This window comes from Brassica napus, chromosome A7 (assembly GCF_020379485.1).
Source record: "Brassica napus cultivar Da-Ae chromosome A7, Da-Ae, whole genome shotgun sequence".
Classification (NCBI taxonomy): Eukaryota; Viridiplantae; Streptophyta; class Magnoliopsida; order Brassicales; family Brassicaceae; genus Brassica; species Brassica napus.
Window position 1 is genome coordinate 22,444,834 of NC_063440.1, and position 14,700 is coordinate 22,459,533.

A 14,700-nucleotide genomic window follows, 5' to 3' on the forward strand; every position below is an offset into this window, starting at 1 on the left:
TAATCGATGGTAGTATATTTTATTTTAACATGTTTTTAGTAAATCAACATCGATGGAGCTAAATTACACTAAAAGGTTTTAGAATCTTCAAAATTAACAAATGTAGTTTGAAAAATGTTTCACAGAGTTCCCATTGATTCTGTAACCAACAGACGTTCTTACACCGCTCTCCTCAATACCTTAGGGGTTGCTTATTCTGTGATATAGTTTGATGAGATGTAATGTGATTGATATAGAAAGATCTTCAATGGTGCGAAACGACACTTCCACGTTACCTATACATTTGGAGCTTTGGCTGTGCTGATACATTCTATTCAATTTCACTCTGCAAGTTAGTGTCTAGATCTCTGGCGACAAGTTGATGTCTCCGTAGTTGCGAACTTGTCGCAAACACACTGAAGTTAGTGCCTCTCTCAAGCGCGTTAAATCAAAGTTTTAAACAAAGTATTATAGCCATAAAAGTTTCAGACAGATAAGTAGCTAAAACAAAAACTGTTGAGCTTACATCAATCAGCTCACATTCAGAACAAAATTTTGACAAAACAAAAGAGCAAGTAAAATAAAACACCAAGAACCATATCAAACCCAATCCTCGAGTGTCTGGTAAAGGAAAACTACTCATCCATGTCCTCTTCATCATCACCTTCTTCCTCCTCTTCACTAAGCTCAAGCTCAGCAAGCAACTCTTCAATAGGCACAGTCGGTGCACCTTCACCATCAGTCATCGAAGCAGTCTCAGACTCCTGATAATCCTTGTTCTTGTACAAAGATATGTTAAACCTCAGCTCAGGATTCTCTTCAAGATCCCTCAAAAACTCTTCATACTCATTCTCCATCTTCTCCGGATCAACTCTCCCTCCTCTCGACTCATCCATCTCCATCGGAAGCTTCTTAGTCGTGAACGCACGTGGCTTCCCCCTCTTCCTCTCTCTCTGCTCGTCATAGCATTTCTTGATCAGAATCGCTTCAGGTAGCCCGTTCTTCACACTCAAACGATACTTCTCCATCTCATCATCGTTCACATTCGCACCGTAGATGTCATACCCTAAAGCTTGGTCTCCTGACTTCAGGATATGTCCTAGATGAGTCTGGACGTAAAACATATTCCCAAGGTCCGACTCACGCGCGATCTGAACATAGGACAAAGCATACTTTTGCCCTCCAACAGTCGCTTCGCCAACAGGTTCCTCCACGTCAAACACAAAGTACTTCACAAGCTGCCTGCTGGTCAACGCAGATCGAAACCCGGACCTAAAGTACTGCCTCGCGTCCAAGAACGCACACCTCAGGGTCCTAGGATCAAGGATAGTGATGTTATCAGAAACCTTCGTGCACACAACAAGCGGACCAAGGTTCCCCAACCCGCTAGCGACTTTAGAAGGCAAGCAGATAAGATCCTCACGGCAGATAGGACATATCTTAACAGAGTAAGTGTACTTATAGTTATACAAACTACTCTTAACATCGTGAGAGACTAACTGCTGGTCCTGACGATACTCAATAGGAACAACTTTCCTCAAAAACTCAATAAAGCTATTAGCATGACTCTTATTCCCAAAGAAGAAATCAATCCCCTGATCAACCTGCTGGATCCTAATAGCTCGAGAGGCCGCGTCGTGCCTGAGAATCAACTGCTCGAGGTAAAAGAACGTCCTCCTGTGGGAAACATGCTGCCTGAGCTGCACAGAAGCAACCCACTGATCAGGATTAGCCTGAAACCTCGAGCAAGACTCGCAGAGGTTGTCCCTAACGGTGTACTCGACGGGGTAAGACTGTTCGAGCACAGCGCCGTTGAGGACCTCGGCTTGAACGGTGAGCTTGATTTTGATACGTTTGGAGTGGGGCTCGGTCCAGACGAACTCGGCGTTCTTGAGCTTGACTTTGTTGAGGTTCTTGAGGCGTTTGATGCAGAAGGTGAGGAGCTCTTTGGACTCCCACTGGGCTTTGATCCAGGTCTTGGGGGGCTGGAGGTAGCAGCCGCACTCGGGGCAGTAGAAGATTTGGATGCTCTTCTGGAGGCCTTCGGTGATGTCCACTTCCGAGCGGAGGCAGTTGACGCACATGTTGGCTGCGTTGGGAGGCATGGGGACGCCGCACTTGCAGCACAGGACGCTTCCTATGGTTTGCTGGACCTTGAACATCCCTGTGTCTTGATCCATTGCTGACATCTAACGAAATTAAACAACAATCAGCAACGTAACACGAGAACGAAGAAACCTCGAAATCAAACTACGAAATCGATTATACATCGGAGAGATTGATGAAATCAATCATGATGGTTCTAGGTTAAACGATGAAAAGGAAGTCTGGTACGATGACAAAGAAAGGCGAAGAAGGATAAAAATCATGCTTACCTGAGCTGGTTCGAGAGACAGAGAAGGCGGCGGGATGAAGAATGAGAGGAGGAAGAAAATGAAGACAAAAAAATAAAGGAGGTGAAGGCTTTTTATTGCGCTGGTGAAAGGCGTCTCTCTTAGGGTTGGTGAAAAAGAAAAAGAGAAGATGATGTGTATTAGGATAATAGTAAAAGATTAAAATTTGGGAGTTTGGTTTGATCAAAATCTCGTCAGTTAAATCGTAAAATTTTGATTCGGTTCAATTTGGTATTTGGATAGTTTATTTTTTTCAATTTTATTAAAACTAACCCAAGTTTCTCTTTAGATTATCTTTCGGTTAAAAATGTGTTTAAATTCAAGTAATTTTGAATTATTTCGGTTAGTTCAGTTATTTGGGTTTGAAATTTTAAGCGATTCAGTTAACTCGATTTAAAATTTAGTTAACAATTTTTTAAAAGACTAATCGATTACCGAATTGAACCGAACCGAAGACATAAGTTTTTTTATAAACTTGTTGAACTAAAATAAATTTATTACCAAACTAACCGAAAATTTTGGTTATGTTCGGTGAATTCAATTCGGTTAAAATCCGCGAGCCTAATGTGTATATTCACAGATTTTTTTAATAAAAATATAAAATAAAAAGATAAATTGCTTAAAATATCACAAGTTGATGATCACTTTTCAAAAATACACTCAACTAAAAAAATCTTATCATTTAAGTTTTTAGAGATTACTGTTGAGAAATTACTTAAAATAACATAAATTGACTACCACTTTTCAAAAATACACTCAATTACAAAAAAAAATCCTAACATTTGGGTTAGTGTTTAGTGATTATTATTGAAAAATTGCTTAAAATTCCCAATTTACTACCGCTTTTCAAAAATACACTCAATCAAAAATATTTTAACGTTTAAGTTTAAGGTTCAATAAATTATTATTTAGGTTTTAGTATTTAGGAAGTGAGGTTGAGTTTGTAAACTTTTCTAAATATTTTATAAGTTATTCTTAAACATTTATAAATGATTTGGGAGGGTGAATTGTCTTTTTAATCACAAATTTAAGGTAATCATGAAAATTATTATCATTTAAGGATACAATTTAAAAGTAGTATCAAATTTGTGATAAAACTAAAATTGAGAATTTACTTGAAATATCATGGCTACCATTTTTCAAAATTACATTCAATAAAAAAAACATTTGGATTTAGGGTTTCGTCATTATTGTTTAGAGTTTAGTATTTAAGAAATGAGGTTGGATTTATACACTCTGTAAATGTTTTAACTTTTTTTTTTAAATTACAAATGATATTTTTGGACAAACATTATAACTGATTTAGGACGGTTAGTTTAGACTTTGAACAAATTGTTTTAAATTTGAAAACCGGTATCAACTTGTGGTAAGAGTGAATTTAGTATTTTTCATCACAAAATTAAAGTATTTAAGAAATTAGTTATCCTTAAAAGGTAAAATTAAAAAGTAGTATCAAATTTGTAGTAAAACTGAAATTTTCGCATTAAAATTTTCCTATTATTGTTTAGGATTTAGTATTTCAGGGATAAAGTTGTATTTATAAAATTTATGTATATGTTATAAATATTTTTAAACATTTGTAAATGATTAAGAAAGGTTAATTTAGTTTTTTTATCACAAATTTAAGATATTTTTGAAAATGATTATATTTCAAAAGTAAATTTGAAAAGCGATATAAAATTTATGGTAAATTGAAATTCTCCCAAATAACAAAGGTCAAATCTGCTGAATAGTTTTTATTTTAGTTATTGTTCTTTAGCAGCCTTCAAATGTTAATTAAAGTGACCAAATTAAGTTTTAAAATCATTATAAAATAAGAAATTAATTGAAATATCATAAGTTCACTACCATTTTTTCAAAATATACTCAATCAAAAATACTTCAACAATTTGGATTTATGGTTTAGTGATTATTGTTTAGAGTTTAGTATTTTGGGAGTAAAGTTGAGTTTGTAAATACATTATTTATAATCGCTTAGAAATGATTTAAAATGGTCAATTTAGTCTTTTTCATCTTAAATTTAAAGTATTTATGAAAATGACTATCATCTAAACTATTTGAGAGCATTTTTTGATAACAAATGTACAAAAAGATAAATTAATATATATATATATATATATATTATCAGCAAAGTGGTATTCGATATAATCTCAGAAATATGTTAAAAAAAATTTATAATGTGAAATCAACATTTTTTTTTTTTTTTTTTAACAGGAGGTTCAAAGGTGACCCGTAATCCGCACGTGGTTTCCGTTTGCCCAAAGGCCCGTAATCCGCACATGGTTTCCGATTGCCAACCATCTAATCCCCCTGGCCCGGAACCAGCCGGCACTAATACCCATTACCCAAGGACCCAGCACCAACGCCGCGATAACTTTAAACTTGGGGAGGGCGTAAAGCATTCCGTGGCCACAGGGGGTATTCGAACCCGGGTCCGTATTGGTGTGTTAAATACCTCAAGACCACTAGCCCACCACCCTGTGGTTAAATCAACATAAACCTATTATAATATATAAACTTTTTATTTGGATTGGTTAGTTAATTATGATTATTTCGTTGATATACAATGCAATTTCCTTTTTCTCCTTTTTAATTAGTAATCGTAAGAATGCAACAGTCGGTTGCTTTCGCAATGTATGTGAAAGAAAAAGATATAGAATATGTGTTCGTTCGTCTGTCTAAGTATAACCTTTCTTTCGGGCTCTTCTTTCGGAAGAAAAGTTATTAAAAATGTTAAATGGAGGAACGAATAGAATCATGGCATTAGTACTTTACGTGTGAAATCTAAACATGTATCACAACAATTTAAGAATCATTGCAATAAAACATTCCGACACCTATAAATATATTACTTTATCCAATGTACATTATATTCTACTTTCTTAAACAATTGATCCATTGTAACTTCATAACCACCATCCCCCGTATCAAACTGGTTCCAACCATGGACTTAATTCAGCATTCTCCTACTGTTATCGTTTGTACTCGTCCACGATACAGAAACAAAGAAGAGTTTCGTTCAGCACGATTCAAAGATTCACCAATTGTATTGTTCGGTTTTCCCGGTCTAGAAAACGATAAGGAGTCCCCGCCTTCAGATAATACCCATCCGCTTGTATGGTGCCACAACGAAGAAAACAAGAATAAAGAATTTCCATGCAACTTTTGCGAGTGTAAGTTAGATAGCACCACAGGCTATTATTTATGCGAAGAGTTCGATAAGAGGATTTCTAAAAACAACACTGTTGGTTTTCATAAAGAGTGTATCAAACCGATGACCAACAATCCTTATCATCCTAAACATCCGCTCCAAGTTCTCGTATTTGCAACAGTGGTACCAAACAAAGTATGCTATTGTTGTTACACTTATAGAACTCACTTTTACTATTGTTTTATATGTAATTTTAGCATTTGTCGGGATTGTGCGAGAAAACCGCTACTCCTTACAATAGACCACAAGAAAAGGCATGAACATACACTCTACTACATTCCTCGAGAAGCCTCCATGACTTGCGATGTTTGTGCTTTGGATGATCGAAGGTACTTTATTTATGTATGTCATCAATGTGATTATGTAGTCCATAAAAAGTGTATATATTCACCATACGTCATAAAAATTTCTCGTCATGAACATCGCCTCTCTTTCACTTCTTCGTTTCTTTCTGGAGAATGGTTTTGCGGAATTTGTCGGAAAAAAATAAACCAAAATTATGGAGGATATTCTTGCGTGAAAGGTTGTTATTATGTTGCTCATTCCCAGTGTGCTATACATAAAGATGTATGGGATGGAAAAGAACTTGAAGGAGAACCAGAAGAAATATTTGAAAGCATTATGCCGTTTGAAGAGATAAGTGATGGAATTATAAAACATTTCAGTCATAAACATCATATGAGACTCCTCCAAGAAGTTGAGAAAACAAATAAGATTAACAAACACTGTCAAGCATGCGCATTTCGGATTTATGAAGGTGACATTTATAATTGCTTGGAATGTGATTTTGTTCTCCACAAAGTATGTGCGTATCTTCCAGTTAAAAAACAACATGTGTTGCATTCTCACCCTCTCTTCTTACAAGAGGAAAATCTACAAACTACGTTTGGGTGTTCAGCTTGCTTTCGTGTATGCAACAATTTCAGGTATGTGTGTCAAATGGCCAATTGTCTTTTCACATTAGACGTGAATTGTGCAGCTGTATCTGTACCACTTAATCATCAATGTCATCCACATCTTTTGTTCCTACCATCTCAACCTGGATCTGAAAGAATTTGTTCGATTTGTAAGAAAACTGAAAAGATCCGTTTAGAATGTGGAGAATGTGATTTTGTGTTTTGTTTTCGCTGTGCAATTCTACCAATGAAGTTCAAGTACCAGCATGATGAACATCCTCTCATATTTTCATATGAAGAAGACTCGAATGGTCAACACTGGTGTGATGTCTGTGAAAAAGAAATACTACCCAAGAATGGAATATATACGTGCAGTGATTGTGACATCCAACTCCATATCGAATGCTTACACGGGAACAACATGTATTTGTTACCTTGTAAATCGGTTATACTTAATGAAGGAAAATACGATATTCTTTGCAATGATCTGCCCACACGGTACACATGCAAACGATGTCATAAACGTTGCGAAGACAAGACCGTCTACAAGAGATCCGACGATGTAATCTATTGTTCTATGTATTGTATAGTCTGTGAGAAATATGGAATCAAAAATTAAATAAAATAAACCATGTATAAATATTATTTATAATAGTTGAATATTAATATTTATCACAAATTTAAATTCTGACTAGTATTTTGGCCCATGCAGTTATAATCCTTAACATTTTCCAATCTAAATTTTAACTGAACACAGATGTTTGTATCTGAATCAAATATTGACTATAGTATTATTAGTTATGAACAAAACATTGATAGAATGAATGGTTACAAATGAAACTGTGAAAATAACAAATTTTGAATAAATAAATTATGTTAATGCACAACTTGTAATAGACCACGAAAAACAAAGCCAACATATTTATTAAGTAACTAAAATATAAATCCATAAACAATGACAAACAATATTATTTAAAGAAGACATAAATTTGTATTTTTTTCTTTAAATAATAATATTAGTTAATTAATCAGTTTTTTTCCTTTTTCAAAAAAAATTATTTAAAGAAGACATAAATTTGTATTTTTCTTAAGTTTATATATGATTATATTTGTTATTAAAAAGATCACAGCGTGACAGAACCAGTTACAATCATATGCATTTGTTTATTTTTATTTTCAGATGAAATGAAATGTAAATAGATACTCATACTCAGTTTTTAATAAGAATTTCTTTGCAATTATTATTGAATTTATTAGTGGGTTATTTTTTGACAAATTTTTTATCAGGCTCTTCAGCCACTCTTTGATTAGCTTCTACTCAAAACCAGAAACAATAGTTTGATATCTTTCTCCTACTGACGTGTTGATTGCTTTAAAGAAAATGAAATATAGAAAAATGCTTGAGAGATAAAGGTAATGTTCTATTTCTTCTTTCAATAGTGGAAAGGTAATGTTCAAACAAAAAAGTTGAAAGGTTTTGCATCTGACCTATTAATCAAAACATGAACGGGGAGAGTCTTCATGTAAGTTGCTGTCAATTTCGTGTAATATGTGGGAACACTGATGATTCCTCTGCAAAAAAAAAGAAAGAATTAAAACAAAAGGAATTCAAACTGCACAACAGAACATCACTACAAGAAAACACAAGTTTTACGAGGGCAGTTTTCCTCGTTACTTCGTCGTAAAAGCAGTGTTACGACGAATTAGCGAGGAAACCCGTTTCGTCGTTATACGTTTGTCGTAACGCATATATCCTCGCTAATTCGTCGTAAGTTAGCGAGGAAATAATTTCGTCGTAAAAGCGAAGGAGGATATTTCGTCGTAAAGACCACGTAAAGATTCCACGTAAGGACGTCGCTAAGTTTCCTCGTAAATACCACGAAAAGCTTTCCTCGTAAAACCCACGTAAATAAATACTCGTAAAATTAACGTAAATACCTTGAGAGCTTTCCACGTAAAGAAAACGTAAAAACCTTGATAGATTTCCACGTTATTTCCATGTAAATGTTTCCTCGTAAAAACCACGTTAAGCTTCCACGTAAAGAAGCCGCAAAATTAGCTACGAATTTACTTCGTTTCATTATTTTATAAAAATATAAAAAATTATAATTATAAATATAATTTAAATTATTTAAATTATTAATAAAATTAAAATTCTAAAAAAATCAAAACCAAAATATTTTATATATAAATAAGTTTTGAATTCATAATACAATAACCGAAATTAAAAAGAACTAAGGGTGGTCGTTAATTAATCGCCTCGTAGAATTCATCACTCCTCGCCTGAACATCCGCTTCGGCATGTGAGTCGTCGGTCGGTGACTGGCCTGGGATAGGATTTTGTTGTCGCATGGTCCTCAACAAAGTCGCCCATTCCGGATTTGTGGCCGCTACAACGTCCAAGAAGCCCTCGAGTCCACCCATACGAGATCGCAGCTGAGTAGACTCTATACGCAGCTGAGTAGACTCTCTACGCAGCTCTTCGGACTCCCTACGCAGCTGAGAGACTTCCTCATCCCGTCGCTGAACATAAGACGATGTCGCTCTCGGAACATCGTTGACGGAACCAATCCCCAACGTCCGTCCCTTTTTTTTAGGGACAACCTTAAAAACAAAAAATAAATTTTGTTAGTAAAAATTTAAAGTTAAATTAAATGAATATTTAAAAAAAATTAAAATTTTAGAAAATTTACCTCCTCGTAAAGCTTATCCACTTCAGGTGTGGATAAGGTGACGGGTAATCCATCGGTGGACTGTTGGGTCAGCTGGGTCTGGCGTTCTTCAACCCGAGCAGCCAAATCGTTGTAGATTTGCTCGGACTTGCCATCTATAAATCGGCCCGCCTTGTTCTTGTGGGTCCTCTCGTAAAGTTGCATAAGAGACGGGAATTCTCCCGTCTCTTTGGCCTAAAAAAACATTTAAGAAAGTTGTTAATTAGAATATATATAAAAATATACTAAAAATTTAATATAATTAAATTTTTAATTACCATTTCCAAACGGACACCGGCGTGGGGTTTTTGGCCCGTAGTGTGAAGCATCGGCCCGTTCCCGTGCTCATCGACTGTGTTACGGGAGTTAGAGCAAGACTGGGCGATTCTAATGGAATCAGGAAGACGCCAATATCGGATGAGGCCATCCCAGACATCCGTGGTGAGCTCAGCGGGTTTGCCACGCTCATACCCCTTCACGATCCAGTCACCCTTCCAGTTGGAGACCGTGTCCAACAAGCGAACTTTCGCCTTCGCTTCAAACTTCTTTCTCACCCTCTCAGTGATCCCCAAGGCCCAATTATATTTTTGCTGTTGGAAAAAATAATTTATAATTAGTTTTTCAGAAAAAAATATATATATAAATAATAAAAAAATTTAAAGATATATATTTAATTAATAGAACTTACAGCGTAAATTTTGAACCACGTCTTTCTGACGTAGTGGGGCGTCATTTTCCAGTTCGGATGTGCCATGGAGAAGTAACCTTTTATCGTATCGGTTACGTCCGATGCAAGACATCCGTCAATCCCCCACCTGAAAAATACAAATTTAAAATATAAATTATTTTTTAAAGTTATAAAAGAATTTAAAAAGAATAAAAAAATAATGAAACATACCATAAAGTTCCGTCCGGTCGGTCGGGGTCGATGACTGGTAAACCTTCTCTGCCTGGCAGACGGAGAATGTCCTCTACGGTGTACTGCGAGTAAGGAGCACTCGGAGGCACCATCAAATCGGGATGAATCTCGCCCGCGGGCATCGGAGGTGCCGGCATCGTAGGAGGCACAGGAGGAGGAGGCATCTGGGGAGGCACGTGAAGAACCGATGGTGCACTAGAAGAAGGAGATCCAATGACTCTCTGAGTGTACTGAGTCTCGGGGACAGTCTCCTGACCCGAAGAACCGGGAGCTGAAGAAGACGACGGGTCTAAACGACTACCCGGCTCACCGAACATCTCTCTGTAATGGGCAGTAAGTCTACCTTTTCGAACCTGAGAAAAAAATTTAATTTTTTAAATTTTCGTGAACATATACTTCCCAACATTATCCACCTAATCAACACTAAATAACATAAGATCCGTAAACCTATCTAAATTCCCTATACTAACCACCTAATCTATCCTAAACTAATCAAACTAGAGAGGAATTAGAGAGACTTACCATTGCTACGAATTAGGGAGGAAGTGGAGAGGAAGTAGAGAGGAAAGACGGAGCGAGCTCGCTCGGGATATATTTTATCACTTATTCATTTACGAAACTATACACCACCGTTAGACTGAAGATTCATCCAGAGAAGAAAAACAAAGAAGATAGGATCTTGCCGATATCAAAATTAAATTCTGAGAGAGATGAAAGCATTAGTTACTTCATGGGAGAAATTAACAGTTCGAAACCATTTTATAAGCAAATTTGCTGCATAACTGATTTTAATGTAGGATGGTGGAGATCGTGGCAAACAATTAAAAAACTGTTCTTTGTTTACGTTGAGAATAGAGATGAAATCAATTGTTTTGTCTGAATTTTTTTTAATATTTTTTTTTTGAAAAATGTAATTTCCATATGGCAAACTTTGATTGGTTGAATGACTTGTGCTTTAGTATATAAGAGATATGCCAAACTAATTTCAAACGTCTGAGTCAGAGAAAAATTGATCACATTAGCTGCAAAAGTTTCTGGTCATATTCATAAAACAAAACCTTGGAGACATAAGAGCATCTTTGAAGCTAAACCGTTTCACAGTTTCTTAGTTTTAATTTTTTATTTTTTTTTTGACTAAATTTTTTAAAAAAAGTAAACTAATCGTGCGCCACCACGTATCGGTGGAACCCGCAAACAGTACAAAAACTTAACTAAAATCAGTCCTTATTTAGTTACTTTTGTCATCAGTTGTTATGGTTTTTGTGGGACCTCCGATTTAAGAAACTCCCTAATAACCCGGGATAAAGATGGTCTAACAATTAGTCATTTTAGCCCCAAAAAACGGAAATGCAACAAAGTTTTCGGAAACAGGAAAATATAATGTCTACTTTGAGGCCCTTTTCTTCAACGATTAAAGCGACTAATCTGTTGATAGTTTTCATCAATAGACTCTTTAACAGCATCAACCACCAGCTGTGTCTTCCGGCTAATGCTTGGCCAAAACCCAACAGGCTTTGCACATTTGTCCTTCATTTCTCCAACCAGCCTGACAAATTCTTTCACCATTCACGCCTCTTGCGGGAGCTCTGTCTTAACCGTTTGTTCACTCGGAGGACTAACCCACGCGGTCACGGGCTTATTGAACCAAGCTTTAGTGCACGTGGTGAACGATGCTTCGGTCTCTTGGAACGGTATAACAAAGTCGTCAACACGAACTAAGCCTTTTGTTCCAATGGCTGATATCTCAATTGTTAGGTTTGCCAAGAAAGAGCCGTATATGGTTGCAGTTCGTCCGTCTTCCCAGGCTCAGAAACGCTCCACACGAGAGAATCACTCCTGACTAGTTCAGGACAGTGCCTAGAGAGGCCGTGACTGTTTTGGGAAGCTCAAAGTTGTTGGCTACAAGGGCTGCTCGGATTGCGTACCATCCAAGGTCTCCGAGCGCACCAAGACCATCAAAGATATAGTCTTCGGCGAGATATAAGAGAGTGGTGATAGAGAGAAAACCAGGAGCAAAGACAGCGACATGCGTAGAGCTTTGAAGAGTCGAAAAAGAAAACACTACCTCTAATGGAGGGACCCAATAAAAAATTAGCAGTTTCTTCGTTTTGTGGGAAGATTAGCTTAAACAAAAAATAAACGTTCATAAAATAGTATACCCTAATGCCCACCAACCAATTGCAATTTTAAAAACTATTTAATCAGATGATATACAATAATGTAAAAATCAAATCGATCTTTTGCATGCTGCAAAACAATTTGAAACCTGAATATTGTAAAAAGAACACTGCTCTTTTCAGAGAATCATAGCAACCATGGAATGAAACATGCTTGGGAAATAAGATAACAGAATCACTCAAGAGATTAATCGTATCATCTTCAGAACAATGTCAAATTTATACGACTTTCAATTTGATTCAAAATATTAGTTCAAAAACAAAATCAAAACACGACATTTGAGAGAATAACTCCAGACCAAACTGACCAATACTCATAAATCAATATTTTTTTCCAAGTATATTTCCAGAAATAATAAACTTTTAATGATGATATGGACTCCGGACAATCCAAATTGCAATCCCTCAAAAAAGCTCTTATAATCTACATGAAGTCGAAATCGTCCATGGCATCATAAGGACCAGCCACTAGATCGTCATTGGCCTTATCTACAATCAGTTGTTTCTTTTTCCCACCTGATCATCACAAAAAAAAAAGGATTCACACTCAACTTCAGAATAACGAAATCTACAAATATATAACCCAACAATTAAAAGGTGAGTGTCAATGGACATACCAGTCTTCTTTCTGCCAGCAGCAGCTTCTTTCTCTGCCTTGAGTTTTTCATTAGCTATAGCTGTAACGGAGGAAGCAACATCTTTAACATCTGCTGCCTTCATGTTGGTCACGGAAAGTCTCATGACTGCTTTGAGTAGCGCAATATAATGATAACTTTTCTGCAAGCAGAAACCAAAACATAAGCTCAACAAGCGTTTACTATTAAGCAAAGGAGAACAAAGGCTACGCAAACATACCTCATATGGTTTAAGCTTATGAGAAATCATTTCAGCATATTCCAAAAAATCGCTTTCAGACTTGGGGATGAACACATCAAGTTTTTTCTCTTCATCCTTCGTTCCAAATAGCTCAGCAGTTGCCTTGTAGTCAGCTTCTTCAACAAGCCTGTGAGAGAAAGGACATAATGCATAAGAACACACACACACAGCTTTGGTCTATTTATTAAATCTTTGTCTCAACAAAATAGAAGATTAATATACCTCTGCATGCGAAGTTTCTCAGAGATGGGATCTAAAGGTTCTTCCTTTGGTGCTTGTTTTGGAACATCGGCTGCTTTACCCTTCTTTTCAACAGCTTTGGATGCTGCTTTCTTAGGAGGAGTCTTCTCCGTAGCAGGCTTAACAGGAGCAGGTTCGTCAACATCATCATCGTCATCCCAAGAGTCCTTAATATCATTCTCATCTACATCCTCGTCGTCCCAGTTACTTTTAAGCTCAACTTTAGCTGGAATTGGTGCAAGTTGCTCATCCTCTGTAATGATCAAATAAAAAAAACTATAAGCAATCAAAACTCCAAAAAGTTTCCCAAGTGAATCAATTTTGTAATGTAATTAGAGATAGTAATAATAATGAAAGCATAAACTTACCCCAATCATCCATAATTGCTGCTAGTTATCGAGTAAAATTTCAAGCTGAGATCTGAATCCAACTGTAAAACCTGTCAGACATAAACATAAGCATCAGAATCAGACAAAACATACTTGTTCTGCATATAAGGAGAAACACAACACAAATCGGGCATACTAATCTACAATCTGATGGGTTTCTGTAGCACAAAGTGATGATGAACTAAGGAAACCAATAAATCTAAACATAATCACGATAAGGAATATGAATCGAGAATTACATAATCGTACCCAGCTATGTCTCAATTCGAGAAGCAAAAAAAACATAAGCATGGGCAACTTAAAGGAAAAACACAACAGAGATCAACTACAGCTTTAAAAGAAGATATTTTTTTTAAGATAACATACCGAGACGAGAAGAGTTACTGCAGAGGAAGATGAAGAAGCGTAGTTCGTTGGATGAGATCGGGCTCCGATGTAAAGAGGCGATAGGCTTTTAAACGGCTTGGGGGGTTCCTGGTTTCGGTGGATTTAGGGTTTTTTTTTAAAAAAATTCCTCTTCTCTTTTGATTTATGTCTTTTTCTAAAAGTCTTTCCTTTTTACGCAAAGAAAAAAAAAAGAAAAGTATGGCCTAGCCGAAAATCTCACAATTTTTTTTGTCGTCTTCTCGGTTAGATTCATATGGTCGAACCGGACTCACAAGTGTCCCGAATATAATTTCCTTTTTTCAAATTAGGTTTCTTTCAATTTTCTTTTTGAAATTTTAATTTGATTAAAATTGTGTTGTTTAGTACAAAGGGAAAAAATAAGAAATTAGTATTAGGGTGCTGCTATTGTTCAGATGAGGGTGCTGCTATTCTTCATAAAGTCCTATGGAGTGATTGATCTCTTGCTCAGTTTGTATTAAGAAATCTGACTAGTTTTAGTCTATTGAGAGCATCTCCAACTAT

At 36.1% G+C, this 14,700-nt stretch overlaps 3 protein-coding genes and 1 pseudogene across 3 annotated transcripts; 1 reads left to right on the top strand and 3 right to left on the bottom strand.

The window, feature by feature from the left end:
• Positions 1-427: 427 nt before the first annotated feature.
• Positions 428-2,506, bottom strand: LOC111199292 (60S ribosomal export protein NMD3-like). Its single transcript, XM_022689080.2, has 2 exons — positions 2,355-2,506; positions 428-2,168 (listed from the first exon to the last, which is right to left on the bottom strand). Exon 2 carries the CDS (start codon positions 2,166-2,168, stop codon positions 615-617), a length of 1,554 nt encoding a protein of 517 aa, XP_022544801.1. The 5' UTR covers positions 2,355-2,506; the 3' UTR covers positions 428-614.
• A 2,554-nt stretch (positions 2,507-5,060) lies between these two features.
• LOC111206738 lies at positions 5,061-7,145 on the top strand. The gene has a single exon (XM_022704035.2). It carries the CDS (start codon positions 5,233-5,235, stop codon positions 7,096-7,098), a length of 1,866 nt encoding a protein of 621 aa, XP_022559756.2. The 5' UTR covers positions 5,061-5,232; the 3' UTR covers positions 7,099-7,145.
• Positions 7,146-11,189: 4,044 nt separating this feature from the next.
• On the bottom strand, positions 11,190-12,228 carry LOC111199394 (annotated as a pseudogene).
• Positions 12,229-12,453: 225 nt separating this feature from the next.
• On the bottom strand, positions 12,454-14,339 carry LOC111199293 (eukaryotic translation initiation factor 3 subunit J-like). The gene is made up of 6 exons (XM_048735957.1): positions 14,158-14,339; positions 13,771-13,841; positions 13,385-13,655; positions 13,142-13,289; positions 12,904-13,063; positions 12,454-12,802 (listed from the first exon to the last, which is right to left on the bottom strand). The coding sequence occupies exons 2-6, from the start codon at positions 13,781-13,783 to the stop codon at positions 12,711-12,713; spliced, it is 684 nt and encodes a 227-aa protein (XP_048591914.1). The 5' UTR covers positions 13,784-13,841; positions 14,158-14,339; the 3' UTR covers positions 12,454-12,710.
• Positions 14,340-14,700: the final 361 nt, after the last annotated feature.

Bases quoted from the DNA above. Each gene is read 5' to 3' on its own strand.
- LOC111206738 (XM_022704035.2), top strand. From the start codon at position 5,233: ATGTACATTATATTCTACTTTCTTAAACAATTGATCCATTGTAACTTC.
- LOC111199293 (XM_048735957.1), bottom strand. The intron at 13,290-13,384 runs GTATATTAATCT...TTTCTCTCACAG, and splicing joins GAGAAACTTCGCATGCAGAG to GCTTGTTGAAGAAGCTGACT. The intron at 13,064-13,141 runs GTATGTTTGCGT...TTCTGCTTGCAG, and splicing joins ATAAGCTTAAACCATATGAG to AAAAGTTATCATTATATTGC.
- LOC111199292 (XM_022689080.2), bottom strand. From the start codon at position 2,168: ATGTCAGCAATGGATCAAGACACAGGGATGTTCAAGGTCCAGCAAACC.